The sequence below is a fragment of the Arachis ipaensis genome, chromosome B3 (assembly GCF_059453495.1).
Source record: "Arachis ipaensis isolate K30076 ecotype BB chromosome B3, ASM5945349v1, whole genome shotgun sequence".
Lineage (NCBI taxonomy): Eukaryota > Viridiplantae > Streptophyta > Magnoliopsida > Fabales > Fabaceae > Arachis > Arachis ipaensis.
This window is the reverse complement of record NC_142438.1, coordinates 123,831,384-123,847,000: the sequence shown is the minus strand read 5'-3', so window position 1 is coordinate 123,847,000 and position 15,617 is coordinate 123,831,384. Positions and strand designations below refer to the sequence as shown.

General features: G+C 35.1%; 2 protein-coding genes and 1 pseudogene across 2 annotated transcripts; 2 read left to right on the top strand and 1 right to left on the bottom strand.

Moving 5' to 3' along the window:
• Positions 1-506: 506 nt before the first annotated feature.
• LOC148572340 (uncharacterized) lies at positions 507-3,239 on the top strand. The gene is made up of 3 exons (XM_088507461.1): positions 507-1,344; positions 2,500-3,036; positions 3,133-3,239. The coding sequence occupies exons 1-3, from the start codon at positions 507-509 to the stop codon at positions 3,237-3,239; spliced, it is 1,482 nt and encodes a 493-aa protein (XP_088363587.1).
• A 61-nt stretch (positions 3,240-3,300) lies between these two features.
• Positions 3,301-4,002, top strand: LOC148572339 (secreted RxLR effector protein 161 pseudogene; annotated as a pseudogene).
• A 2,167-nt stretch (positions 4,003-6,169) lies between these two features.
• Positions 6,170-8,387, bottom strand: LOC110270297 (uncharacterized). The gene is made up of 7 exons (XM_088507460.1): positions 8,266-8,387; positions 8,132-8,145; positions 8,052-8,075; positions 7,014-7,076; positions 6,698-6,779; positions 6,466-6,566; positions 6,170-6,249 (listed from the first exon to the last, which is right to left on the bottom strand). The coding sequence occupies exons 1-7, from the start codon at positions 8,385-8,387 to the stop codon at positions 6,170-6,172; spliced, it is 486 nt and encodes a 161-aa protein (XP_088363586.1).
• Between the last annotated feature and the right edge of the window lie 7,230 nt (positions 8,388-15,617).

The window sequence follows — 15,617 nt, the reverse complement described above, 5'->3', positions numbered from 1 at the left end:
TCGTGCCTTGAAACCACTACATAAATATAAGATTTTGTCATCTTACCATCTTCATATACCCAACAATTTTAGAGAGATATTAGTTGAAGATGGCACAAGATTAAAACACCACGTTCAAGGTCATGAATCAAGAGTTTGTCAAGTTAGATCGCTTTGATGGAACGAACTTCAACCGTTGGAAAGACAAGATGATGTTTCTTCTTTCGGTTCTCAAGCTTGCATATGTGATTGACCCAAAGACTACACCAATTGTCGATGCCGCTGAAAACGTCACACCGGAAGAGAAAGAAAAGATCGTTCAATTGAAGAAGAAACGTGATGAAGATACTTTCGCATGTCGAGGTCATATCCTCAACACTTTATCCGACCGACTCTATGATCTCTACATGTCAATTCAATCACCATTAGAGATTTGGAAGTTTTTGGAAGAAAAGTACAATACCGAATGACAAGGAACAGATAAGTTTATCATGATGAAATATTTTGAATTTATTATGAATGATACTATGTCTGTCATGGATCAAATTCATGAATTACAAATCCTTGTAAGTAGACTTCGTGATCTACAAGTGGTGATGCCTGAATCATTACAAGTTGGAGCAATTATTTCAAAATTGCCTTCATCTTGGAATGGTTATAGGAAGAAACTTTTACATCTTGGTGAGGACTTCACAATTGAGAAATTACTAAGGCATATACGTATAGAGGAAGAAACTCGAAAACGTGATGCTGTGTATCTTTCTCAAAGTTCTAAAGTGAATCATATTGATGAAAATAACATCAATAAGAAGAAAAGAAAGTTCTCTAAAGATTCAAAGCAAGATAAGAAGAGACAAAGAGAGTGTTATCATTGTCACAAGAAAGGACACTATATCAAAGAATGTAGACTTCTGAAAAAGGAAGCATCAAAGACCAACTTAGTGGAAGAAAAGGATCTAATTGCTATGGTTGTAAAAAAAGTACAAAACATGCATATTGGCATGGTTACAGAAGTTAACATAGCAACACAAGGAAAATCACTTGAGTGGTGGTTAGATTCTGGGGCTACTGTTCACGTTTGCAATGATCGCAACCAATTCAAAACATATGAAGAAGTGAACAATAGAGAAGTATTGATGGGCAATGATAACTCAGCCAAAGTTTGTGGTCAAGGAAGTGTGGAATTAAATTTTACATCTGAAAAGAAATTAAGTTTAATAAATGTACTTCATGTTCCAGATTTGAGAAAAAATTTAGTTTCTGTTAGTCTCTTGTGTAAGAAAGGATTCAAAGTTGTAATGGAATCCGATAAAGTGATCCTGCTTAAGCATGATGTATTCATAGGAAAAGGATATTGTACTGAAGGCATGTTTAAACTTAGTATTAATAAAGTGAATGTTTCCTTGTATGTTGTTGATTCTTGTGATTTATGGCATAGTAGATTAGCACACTTAAATTACAAATCAATTGAATATATGCAAAAGAATGACTATATTGATCTTAGTAACAAGGATTTTAATAAGAAATGTGATATTTGCATACAATCTAAAATTACTAAGAAACCTTTTCCTAAGGTTGAAAGAAATACACATTTATTAGAATTGATTCATAGTGATATTTGTGAACTAAATGACAATATTACAAGAGGATAAAAAAGATACTTTATAACCTTCATTGATGATTGTTCTAGATTTACTTATGTGTATTTGCTTAGAAATAAAGATGAAGCTTTTGAAATGTTTAAGAAATATAAAATGGAAGTAGAAAATATGCATAATAAGAAAATAAAAGTTTTTCGTAGTGATCGAGGTGGAGAATATTTTTCTAATGAATTTGATCACTTTTGTGAATTACATGGTATTGTGCATGAATCTTCCGCTCCATATACTCCGCAACAAAATGGTTTGGCGGAAAGGAAAAACCGTACCTTAGTGGATATGGTTAATTCAATGTTACTAAATGCAAAATTTCCTTACAATTTGTGGGGTGAAGCATTATTGACATCATGTCATATCCATAATAGGATACCATCAAGACATAGAAAGGTTTCTCCTTATGAAATTTGGAAAGGAAGGAAACCTAATTTAAATTATCTTAAAGTGTGGGGGTGTTTAGCCTTTTATCGAGTTCCTGATCAAAAGAGAACCAAATTGGAGCCAAGAGCCATAAAAGGCGCTTTTATAGGATATGCTCAAAATTCTAAAGCATATAGAATATTAGACTTAGTGTCTAATGTAGTTGTTGAATCAAGAGAAGTAGAATTTATTGAAAATAAATTTATCAATGATTCAACTTCTAATTCAGAGTATCTCCAAAATGATACTAATATTTCATAAGAAATAAATAATCAAAATAATAAACGTCTAAACGACAAAGAGTTGATTGAACCAAGGAAGAGTTTGAGAGTAAGAAAAGAAAAGGACTTGGGTCCAGATTTTATTTCTTCTCAGGCTATCACCTTTTTGGTAGAAGGAACTAGGAATTCTGTAACAAACAAGATTTCTATTGTGATGAACATAGAGGGTGATCCTCAAATGTTCAAAGAGGCTATGGCTTCAAGGGATTCTGCTTTTTGGAAAGAAGTAATAAACGATGAAATGGACTCAATATTATCTAACAATACTTGGGTCTTGGTTGATTTGCCTCCAGGATCAAAGCCTATAGGATGTAAGTGGGTATTTAGAAGAAAGTACAACACTGATGGTTCATTACAAACCTTTAAAGCAAGGTTAGTGGCCAAGGGGTTTAGACAACAAGAAGGTCTAGACTATTTTGATACCTACGCACCTGTGGCAAGAATGACTTCTATTAGGGCTCTTATAGCATTAGCATCCATACATAAGCTTCATATACATCAAATAGATGTTAAAACGGCTTTTTTAAATGGAGATCTTAATGAAGAAATTTATGTGGAGCAACTGGAAGGCTATGTGCTACCCGGAAATGAAAAGAAAGTTTGCAAATTAATTAAGTCTTTGTATGGGCTAAAACAAGCGCCTAAACAATGGCATGAGAAGTTTGATTCAGTGGTGTTATCGAATGGCTTCTCACATAATAGTGCGGATAAATGTATTTACTCAAAATTTACTAAAGATTATGGAGTAATTATTTGTTTATATGTTGATGATATGTTAATCATCGAAACAAATTTAGAAGGAATTCGTATAACGAAAGAGTATCTAACTTCTAAATTCAAGATGAAGGATTTGAATGAAGTTGATACAATATTAGGCATAAAGGTGCATAAGAATGAAGTTTGATCATCTCACAATTAAAGAATCCAATACGCCGTATGATCCTAATCTTAAATTAGAAGGAAACATGGGAAGACCTATAGCACAATTAGAATATGCTAGTGCTATAGGAAGTTTAATGTATGCAATGCATTGTACTAGACCTGATATAGCATTTGCTGTGTGCAAATTATCAAGGTTTACAGGAAAGCCTAGCAATCAACATTGGAAAGCTATAACAAGAGTTCTTGGTTTTCTCAAGAAAACCATAAACTTGGGATTACATTATAGTGATTATCCCGCAGTTTTAGAAGGTTATTCCGACGCAAGTTGGATTACAAATCTTAGTGATAACAAATCCACTTCAGGATGGATTTTCACCATAGGTGGTGGAGCAATAAGTTGGGCCTCAAAGAAACAAACATGTATTACACATTCTACTATGGAGGCTGAGTTTGTAGCTTTATCAGCCGCAGGTAAAGAAGCGGAATGTTTAAGAAATTTGTTATATGATATAAAGTTGTGGCCACAGCAGACGACAGCCATTTCAATCTTCTGTGATAGTGAATCAACCATGTCTCGAGCATATAACAAGTTTTATAATGGAAAGTCTAGACATATAAGTTTGAGACATGAGTTTGTGAGGCAACTAATAGATGATGGTGTAATTACCATTACTTATATAAGATCTCAAGGAAATTTAGCAGATCCTTTGACTAAAGGTTTGTCAAGGGATAAAATCAAAGAAACTACTGCTAAAATGGGATTAAAACCTATTATTGCTAAATGATGGGAACCCAACCTTATTCTAGTAGACCACTAGTTTCAAGGTTTAATGGGTAATAACAAGTTATTTAGCAATTGGAGCACTAAGGTATAGGATTTAGTGCTATTTACAATAAATTAGGAGGGTGAGTTTAAACTCTTAATGGAATGATAATATTATCTATAAAAAGATTCCACCTATATGAATATAAGAGTGGTGCCGCTCTAATCGAGAATTTTAGAGGTTTTATTCTCGTAAATATTCATGAAACCAGGATGAGCACAAGGCCATATAAGTGCTTAAAATTGTAAACTCTTGAACTTGGAGGGTATAAGTAATGTGTGTGATTTTTGGTACTAGCATATGGAGTATAGGTTTAATCGATTAGACACCTATTACTTCGTTAGAACTTTAAAATTTACACTAAAAGAATGTTTAATCTTAGTGATACATTCTTTATGCATATACTTGTATGATATTTAAATTTTGTAAATAGTGGGGGATTGAAGCGTATTTACAAATTTGATTAATTAATATTATTAATATTATTGATATTATTATTAATATTATTAATATTAATAAACGGTTACTAACCGTTTAGTACCATTTGGTTGAAGGGACACAACCTTTTAAGGATTGTGTATGTTCAAAATATTGTGTCTACTGGCTAAAGGGACACAACTCTTTAAGAGTTGTGTATGTTCAAAACATTGTATCTATTGGCAATAGAAAAGATACAACCATTTGTATACGTAACTAATCATAATTGCTATGTGCAATATGTATAAATAAGTCCTTGTTCACTATTTCAGATATGACGTACTAAGTGTACAAATTACTCAACCATTAAGAGATTTTTTTTGTTCAAGAGAGTTGAGAATTTCTTACTATTGCTAATTAAGAAATTCTTAGGTTTCATTGTATCTTGGGAGATTATTGTCATTAACCCTATAGCAACTAAGTGTGGGGACAAATATCTCTCTAAAGAAAGCGATCTAATCGTGCCTTGAAACCACTACATAAATATAAGATTTTGTCATCTTACCATCTTCATATACCCAACACCAAACGCTACCTGCATTTTGCAAGTGGCCTGGTCATTCCCAAACGCAAGTTATATTTTGCAGCACCCCTCTTTGCATGTCCGACACGTGTAGTTGAGGGGGATGAGGGCGGTCTTTATATCTGTGTTTTGGGTTTACGGTTGTGTATGCTGAGGGTTTCGTGAAACCCATTTGAAGAAGAAGAAAGAGTTATCCAGGGAAGAAGAAAGAGTTATCCAGGGAAGAAGAAAGAAAGAAGAGGGAGGTTGTTTGAGTGAGTGAGGAGTGAAAAAAATGATTCGTGATTTTACATTGGAAAAGTATAAGAAAACAATGTATATAGTAAACAATGGTTTAAAAAGGGAAGATAAATTTGAAATTAAAATTCAGATTCTTAATTAATTAAACAATTAATATCAAATTTTAAAATTTGAAAAAATTAGGATTAGCACCTAAACGCTAAACCACTACATACGGTTATTACACATTCATATATTGTACGTTTTGCACCCCACCACTCCCTCGACGGCGTCGATCTCTCCCGCAACCGTCATTGTCGTCGCCGCAAAGCTCTTGACACTGTTGCTCCCTCACCGCCGCACCAAGTTTTCCTCCAACTCTGTTAGTGACTCCGTTTTGCACCCCCTCACCGACGTTAATCTCTCCCGCAACTGTCATCGTCGTCACCTCAAAGCTCTTGACATCGTCGCCCCCCTCACCGTTCTCTTCCAACCCTGGTATGAAGCTGCAAACATTTAAATATAAAAGTGGAACTCTGGTATGAAGGGCAAGCCGCAAACAGGTATGAAGAAGTGGCAAAATCTCATCAACCTTAAATGCATTTGATAGGGAGTTAGTCATGAAATCAAGAGCAATGCCTCCTGCTAATGTGCCCAATATTCCACATACAAGATACAACTGTGATTCCTCCAAACATCATATCTGCATTAGTCTGCCAAGGTAAAATGTATGTCCTTGGTTTAACAATAATTATACAAATAATATTATGGTTTAAGCGGTGTATTATCTTAAAATAACACAATCTATATCTTATTTATGCAAGTTAAAATTCATAGTAGAATTGTAGAAAGAAGCAACCGCGTAAATAAAATCATAAACGTACATGTGGTCATTAGACAAACGAAGTCTCACGATATGATATATGCTATAACCAGCTTTCGGGCCCAATATGAGTAAGCACCTATAACAAAGTTGTATGCTATGTAACCTGCAAATATTCAAGTAATAAAACTGAATGAAGAGACAACACGTACAAAACAATAACTCATAAACTTAGAAGCTGTATAGTTTGAGATGATGGTGCTAAGGTCATAAGTGAGTAAGGTGGTTATATTGCAGCTTCTGCCATGAACTTAACAACAATACTAATTAAAGTTAAGGAAATAAGTTGATGCATAAGTAAACCAGTAAGAAGAACAAATACCTAGAATAGTGACGACAAAAATCTTATCAAGCAAAAGTTCTTTCATATCTTGAAAAATTTGTGAGAACTGATCTGATATTGCGGGGGTTCCAGATTTTGACCTGAAATAAGATAAGAATCAATCAATTGTAATTTGAAATACATAATCAATGATCACTATAGGAGCCAATTAATCATTTATTTACATTAAAGAAACAACTTTATAAATGGAGAATAAGTGTGTTGTTCTCACTTGGAAGGTTCATGTGAGATTTTATCTCCAACCTCTGCACTCGAGGACACCGACTCATCTTTGCTATTTGAAGCCTCCACGTCTATCCATCACATGAATGAAATGGTTTATGGAAAATTGAAGCAAGCCAAGAGAACAGAAACCTAAATTTTTATTAAAAAATAATTGGTGTGTACCACTTCTACTAGGTTTGCTCTGTGGGCAGAACTTTGTTTTAATCTTAAGTTAGAGGAATGGTACTATATGAACTGAAATATATTATTAGAAAATGCATTAATGTTGTCTCAGATAGCACTACTCTAAAACATAATGGTACCTTGAACTCCTGGCACAACTGTGTCAGCGGCTAGCACCTTTGTTGAACCACCTGGAGCCATACCTGTATCAACAAGTAGAGTTCAGAATTTTAGAGATGTTAATTACATTACAAAATGACATAATATCAATGCAAGACAAACATGCACCTTTCATTTGCAAAGGTTTCAAAGTAAACCCCTATATAGCAAATGGAAGCATTAAAGCAACCTCCACCCAAAAAGCACAACGCCAACCAAAATTATTTCCAACCTGTTTATAAACATAGGTAAAATCAAAGAGAGCAAGAAAATACACTGCTACAGAGAAAGGAGTTCATTTGTCGTCCAAGTTTTTATTTATCTACAATGTGTAGAAAGGAGTTCGTATGAATGCCCAAATGCTTATTTAAGTTAATATTTGGACAAAGTATATATACATATTTTTTAACTTTCATGTCTCGAACACAAATAATAAACATATGCTCTCACACAAATTATAACTTGCTCTATGCATGTGGTACTAGATCTTATCTGGGTTTCTATCTTCATGCTGCTAAGTTTGCTACCAATTGTATTTGTAGTTCTAGTTGCCAATGTTATCCAACACAAATTTAAAAGGCTTACCTACTAAAATAATTTCTAAAAGAGCTTCCTAAAGCTACACAGAATCAAGTGTTCTAACGTGTGCACATTATGACAAAAGTGAATGAGGAATTCTGCTGGATTAAGGCATTAACTACTCACTATTAGTATCTTCAAGTTCATTATTAGGTGTGTGCAGTAACGTCAAAACACAAAAGGCATTTATATAAGGATTATCTATATCTCATCCTATTACTTTTGCATCAGTTCTGCAATAAGGTTCAGTAGAACAAATCAGAGCTAATCTCTATCCATGAACTAAGAAAAAACACAATATCATCGTTCACCACATAAACAACATCAAGTGAAGAACCAAGCTAAACCTCTCTACTCCTCAAATTTCATAAATATGTGTATCTAGCTATGCTTGCTACTCCTTAGTTGGAGAGTCAAAAGAGAAAAATATCATCACCTACCTGATTTACCAATTGATTCAGGTTCTACAATTCAAAACACCATAGTCATTTCAATTTAAAGTCTCAGCAAGAAGATTAACCAGGACAAAACCTCCTGATTCATTACAATAAATTATGAAACTATGAATTCCATTCCTTATCCAAAGAAATAGTAATGCACGATGGTTGAAGTTGGCTTTGAAAAAGGTTCAGTAACAGTAACAGAAAAAGATACTTGGTTCTTGTGAGCTCGATTGAGAGAGAGCGGAGAAGGACCAAAGTAGGAGGAGCGACGACGGCACGGCAGCAGCGGAACGACGGCGGCACAAGCAAGAGGAGCGACAGTGGCGCGAACATGGAGAGCGACAGCAGCACGGCGGCAACAGAGCGCGACGATGGCGTGAGCAAGAGGAGCGACGGCGGCGAAACCGTGACGGAGCGACGACGGCAGCAGAGAATGACGATTGAAAATGGTATGAATTTGGAGGTTAGTTATGAAATGGAGAATTTGGGGGAAGTGGACGTGGTGTTAGCGGTGAAAATGGCGTGAATTTGAGGTTAGTGATGAAATGGTGTTTCTGAACTTTGGAGCAGGAAGTGGACGCGCGACTTTGTTTTAGTAATAAAAATCGGGCAAATTCGTTGATTTTAATTTAAAAAAAAGTAAAATTCTAAGCGTTTATTTTTTATATATTAAATCAACACCACTTATTTAATTTTAGAAAACAATCTAGACCGTTTAAAATTATTGACGATAAATATTGTCGATAATTTAAATAATAAAATAGACGTCATATTTGTTGATTTTAAAATAAAAGTATTTTCTCCTGCTTCGTCCACAATGTGATGATAACAAGAAAGAGTTAAAGTATCATAAAAAAATGGACGGTCGGGCTATGGATTTTATTGTTTTATTTTTAATTATCTCTTTTTTTTAAATATCAACAACAAGCTGTCATAAAATATTGACGGGAGAGATAATCGTCAATTTTTTTCGTCGAAAAATATGCTTTTTCTTGTAGTGATAGGTTATTTTAGTAGGTATGCGGATGATTATTTTAATTCTTAGTTGAATGGTCATTTTAGTAGGTAGCGGATTGTTATTTTAATTCTTATGTGGATGGTTATTTGATTGGAATGGATTTAGTTAGATACAATTAAAATATGTTGGACGTTCAATTTACTAGGTATACGGATGATTAAATTTTTGAATTACTGAATGAAATTTTTTGGTTGGGTAATTTGGGTGGAGTATTTTTTTTTTAAATTTTATTGGGCCAAATTTTCAGCCCTTTATTCATGTTGTTCAGATTCTCTGTTGTCTATTTAGCGGAATCGTTTTATATTACCTGAAGAACATATTATTGAATTTTTGGATCATTTTCAATAATGAGTAAGTTTTTTTTTTTTTTTGCATTTTAATTATGAATGAATTTATTTATTTTTGTTTCATTAGTAAATTTTTGGGATAAAATTTAACTTTTATTATTATTATTATTATTATTATTACTTAGTAAAATGTTATTACTATTATCAGTAGGTAGAAATATTATTATTACTATTACCGTTGTTATTATTATTATGATTATATTATTGTTAGAATGTTAGTGTAGTGTTAGTTTGTTATGTTATGTTATTGTTATTAAGATAACGATATTATTATTGTGATAATAATAATAATAATAATAATAATAATAATAATAATATTTATTATTATTATTATTATTATTATTATTGTATTTTTTAATAATAAGTTATTAATTATTATTATTATGATTGATACGACCGTTATACATCGGTTATAAGTTATAATTCGGCCATAAACTTATAAATCGGCTGTCAATAACCGTACCAAAACGTTAGATATGCTATTACTCTCCGCTTAAAATATTTTTATTCGGAGATATAACTGTTACTTCTCATTTTCAGATATAAAAAAAATGGAAAGAAGATTCGTTGAATTCATTGCATTCTGCAAAGTTTATTACTCACTTACTTATTTGAGTGTCGGAGTGCCTTTTGCAGGTACCCACCCCCTTGTTCTCTCACTGCCGACGAACAACTCATCCCGATAGGAAAGCTCGAAGATATTCATTGGCGGACGAGCTATACACTGGCTAAACTTCAGCAAGAACAATTGGTGCCCACTATGGGGTACGGAATAAAAACCCTTCTTTCTATAGGTCCCAAAAATCCTTTTCATGATCATGGCTGACTTACCTCCTCCCACACCATCTGAGTTTCTTTGGATGGTAACAGAGTTACAACAGGCCAATCAGTGCATGGCAGAAGAAAATCAATGAATGGCGAATCAAATAGCCGAGCTAACCAATGCTCAGATTGAGCATAACGACAGTCACAATGAGCGACTAGAGGATGAGTAAGACAATTCTAATCCAACACACATTTCTAAAACTCAACGACCTGAGGGAAATCAACAAAATGATGATGATGACGAGTTGGATAACGCTATTGGACCATTCACGGCCGACGTTATAAATTTCAGGATACCTAGGAACTTCACCTTAGCGCTCACATTGACTCCCTACGATGGCATAGGAGACCCGAAAAAGCACATCAAGAAATTCCGATCTATGATGATCGCCAACGGTGCTTCTGATTCTATTTTATGCCATTGTTTTTCTTCGTTTTTAGATGGTCCTACACTTGATTGGTTTTCTTCTTTGCCTGCAGATTCTATTTCACGCTTTCAGGAGCTCGCCAAACAATTCGAAGATCAGTTCACTGCATCTTCTATCTATCTACATGACTCTGACTATTTAAACACTATTAAGTAAGGACAGCACGAAATTTTAAGGAATTATATCACCCGTTTTACCAAAGTGGCAATGACCATACCAGACCTCCACCCCGAGGTACACCTACATGCTATAAAGAGTGGACTCCGCAGGAAAGTTTTAAGAAACCATCACAGTGGCCAAACCCAAAACCTTAGCCGAATTTCGAGAGAAGGCTAAATGTCAAATGGAAATTGAAGAATTGCACCATGCATGGAAATTCGAGAAGAACCAAAACAATAAAGATGACGATAAAACTCAGAACAGTAAGGAATCCTTTCGATTGGCGCCGCGTTATGATTTTTATACCCAGTTCAACACCAAAAGGGAGGAAATCATCAAAGAAATATTAAATTCAAAGCTCATCAAACCTCCTCAAAAGACAGGAACCTACCAAGACACAAAGTACTGTACTTTTCACCAAAAGCACGAGCACACCACTGACGAGTGTGTTGTAGATAAAGACTTGCTTGAACGCTTAGCTCGACAAGGACATCTGGACAAATACATCAGCGGACACATCCAAAAGTGCAACACACGTCAATCTGACTTATCTTCTGCGGGTCAATCTTCTCGGGAAAAGGAAAAAGAACCTACAACTCAGCCAAATCAATACTTGGCCGACCTTTCCTAAATAAGTTCGGCGCAATTGTATCTACAATTCATCTTTGTGTGAAGTTTCATGTGCAGGACAACCTCTTTGCCACAATTTATAGTGACCACCGTGAAGCTCGGCATTGTTATAACATCAGTCTCAAAATGGCCAACCGAGCTATAGGTGCACAAGTAAATGCTGTCCACAATTCGCTTCAGCTCCCTTCTTTATCCGAGTTGGACCCACGCGCCGAGTTTCAAGATCGTCCTATCTGAATGGAGGAATTACAGAAAATCCCTTTAACTAACGATCCAAACAAGTTCACTTTTGTAGGTTCAACTATGCAGGATACTGAAAGGGAACAACTCGTTCTCTTCCTCCAAAAAAATGACGACCTCTTCGCCTGGACCCCTGCTGACATGCCAGGCATTGATCCTTCAGTAATATCTCATCAGCTGGCAATCAACTCGTCAGTCCAACCTATAGCGCAGAAAAAGCATAACCTTGGATCTAAAAAGAAACAAGCATCCATGGTAAAGAAAAATAATGGTAAATGGCGCATGTGCATCCTTTACTGATTTAAATAAAGAATATCCTAAAGATGCATATCCTTTACCATCCATTGATACTTTAGTTGATAACTCATAAGGATATGGCACTTTAAGTTTTATGGATGCATACTCTAGTTATAACCAGATCCTCATGCACCCATCTGACAAAAAAAACTGCTTTTATAACTAAATATGGTAATTTTTGTTGTAAAGCTATGCCCTTTGGCCTTAAGAATGCAGGAGCTACTTACCAGAGACTTATGGACAAAATGTTCACCAAGCAAATTGGTCGAAACATCGAGGTTTACATTGATGACATGGTTGCCAAAACCAAAGTTGGCAAATTCTACATAGACGACCTGGAAGAAATCTTCGCACAAATTCGACAATATAACATGAGGTTAAACCCTAAGAAATTGCCTTTGGCATCCAAGGAGGTAAATTCCTCAGCTTTTTACTGACAAGCCGAGGTATAAAAGCAAATCCAGAAAAATGTCGGGTTGTTTTGGACATATAAACTCCTCAAACAATCAAAAAATTTCAACGATTAATAGGGAGACTCGTCGCTTTATCAAGATTTTCACCTTGTTTAGCTTCCAAATCTTTCTACTTTTTTCGATCTCTCAAAAAGGAAAACAACTTCAAATGGGATGATAAATGTGAAATTGTTTTTCCGATTTAAAAACTATTCTTTCAAAATCTCCCATTTTACAAAAGCCTGAATTTGGAGAAGAACTTTATCTTTATCTATCTATAACTAATTGGGCAATTAGTTCTGTTCTTGTTACAGAAAGGGACAAAATCCAACGACCTGTTTACTTCACCAGCAAATCATTGGAAATCCCAAACTTCGCTATCCAAAGATAGAAAAGCTTGCTCTTGCCTTAGTCTTTTTAGCTAGGTGTCTTCGACCTTAGTTCCAGAGTCATACCATTAATATCCGAACTAACCAGCTGCTATGACAAGTGCTCACAAAACCAGAACTGGTTGGCCGACTAATAAAGTGGTCTAACGAATTATCTGAGTTTGATATTAAATACCAATCCCAGGGATCAATCAAATCACAATGCCTAGCTGACTTTGTTGTCGAGTTTACTACTCCCAACTCCAATGATATGCCAGCAGAATGGACACTTTATGTCGATGGCGCCTCCAACCCTCAAGGGTCAGGGGCAGGAATTCTTCTAGAAGATCCAACTGGAATAGTTTTGGAACATTCTCTACACTTCTCCTTCAAGGCCTAGCAACAATCAGGCTAAATATGAAGCTCTCATTGCCGGCTTAAGGTCAATCATCGAATTAAATATTTTTGCAATAAAAGTACACTGTGACTCTTTATTAGTAGTACAACAAGTAGATCAATCTTTTCAAGTAAAAGATCCCCTTTAAAAAAAATACTTGGATGTTGTCAACACCCTTATAACTCATTTTTCAAAATTTGAAATTCATTATATTCCCAGAGAACAAAATCACCAATCCGGCATCTTGTTAAAGCTCACCAGTAGACAATCATACACTGTTACTCCTTTACAATCCACTTTGATTACACCAAGCTTCCATTTCATTAACATTTGCCACATTACTGACAAAGATGATTGGCGATGGCCTTACAACCATTATCTAAAAACTGGAAATATTTCCTCTGAAATCACTAATTTGAAAAAATCCAGGAGACAAGCTTCGTTCTTTACATTGTTAAATGATAACCTACATAGGTGAGGCTATACTTGCCCTCTTTTAAAGTGTCTAAGCAGGTCAGAAGCTGACCTTGCCTTGGCCGAGGATCATGAAGGAATATGCGGCACACATATAGGCGCCCGGAGCTTATCCTAAAAAATTCTCCAAGATGGATTTTTCTGTCCGAGCTTACAGAAAGACTGCCATCAAAAGGTGAAAACCTGCATAAATTGTCAGAAACACGCTCCAATAATACATATGTCAGCCAAGCTATTGCATCATTCTAAGGTAAGCTGGCCATTCTATCAATGGGGTATTGACATCCTCAGCCCCTTTCCTATTGCACTAGGACAGGTAAAATTTTTAGTTGTGCCAATTGACTACTTTTCCAAATGGATTGAGGCACAACCACTGGCCAAAATCACATCACAACAAATGATTTCCTTTGTTTGGAAGCACATTATATGCAAATTTGGTATACCCCATCATATTATTACTGACAATGGTTGCTAGTTTGTCGACCATAATTTCGCATCTTTTTTATAGAACTTAAAAATCAAACAACATTTCTCCTCAGATGAATATCCGCAAACAAACGGATTAGCTGAAGCTACTAACAAGGTGGTTCTACATGCTTTGAGAAAGAAACTTGATGATGCAAAAAGCCTTTGGGCCGAGCTTTTTCCAAAAATCTTATAGGGTTATAACACCACAACACACTCTACTACTAAAGAAACCCCATTCCGCTTAGTCTACAAGTTTGAAGTAATGATTCCCTTGGAGATCTTTTAATCCTCACTAAGAACACAAGCAACCGATCATGATAAAGCTCAACGAACTGAACTTGATTTAATTGAAGAAGTCTGAGACATAGCCTTTGTCCACCACCGAGCAATGCAACAAAACATAGCTCGGAGGTACAATCAGAAGGTCCATCCTCGCTCATTTCAAGTTGGTGACTTAGTACTCAAAAAGACCGAGCAAGCCAGACGACCACCATTCCATGGAAAGCTCGTCGCCAAATGGAAGGGCTCACTCAGAATCCTTGAGGTCCTCGGAAAAGGAGCTTATAAGCTCGAATCCTTAGATGATACCATGTTACCTAACTCCTGGAATATTTCTTCTTTAAAGCAATATTATAGCTAAAAGACAGGGACATGCTTATACTATTTTTCCTACTCACAAGATTTTTTTCCAAAACTGGTTTTGCTTGGAGAGGTTTTAATGAGGCAAGCCTACCTGCACCTTTGTAAACAAAGTTCATATAATAAATCATTATGCCAATAAAAAGCCGATCTATATCTATTATCCACTTTTTTTTATCTATATCTACTTTTTCAATCTATATCAATCACGATCGAATCCACATCAATAATCATCCGATCTATATCAATCATCATCGGATCTATATCAACTATCTTCCAAACTATGATTATCAATAGTCAACAAATATCAAACAAACACCAACACTTATCCATTCGCGATAATTGTTCAAATCAAAGTCACATCGTTTTCACTTGCGCAATCAAACTAAATCATCAATCAAATCACCAAATAAAGGTGAACTAACAAGATACTCTCGCTCAAACAAATTCAATCCTATCAAACCCCTTTCAGTCATGGGGACAGATACATTAATGGCAATCTTTCATGGCCATTGCCTAATTCATTCAAACATTGATCTACTAAATCACCAAGTAGTTAGTCGTTATGCAAACAAGACCAGTCTCAACCTAATACAAATTTCAATAGCCAAAACAGATTGGCATCAAGGTTCATCAAACAACAACCATATCATCAGACAGTGATTAAATATTATCAAAATGAAGACAATTTAAAGGCTACCTATTATAAATTTCAATAAAAGCCAAGACAAATTGGCAACAGTCAAACATTTCAAGCTACCAAAATAAAAAGTTTCTTAAACAAACTACAAAAAATCAGTCTACTAGATTGTCATCCCCAT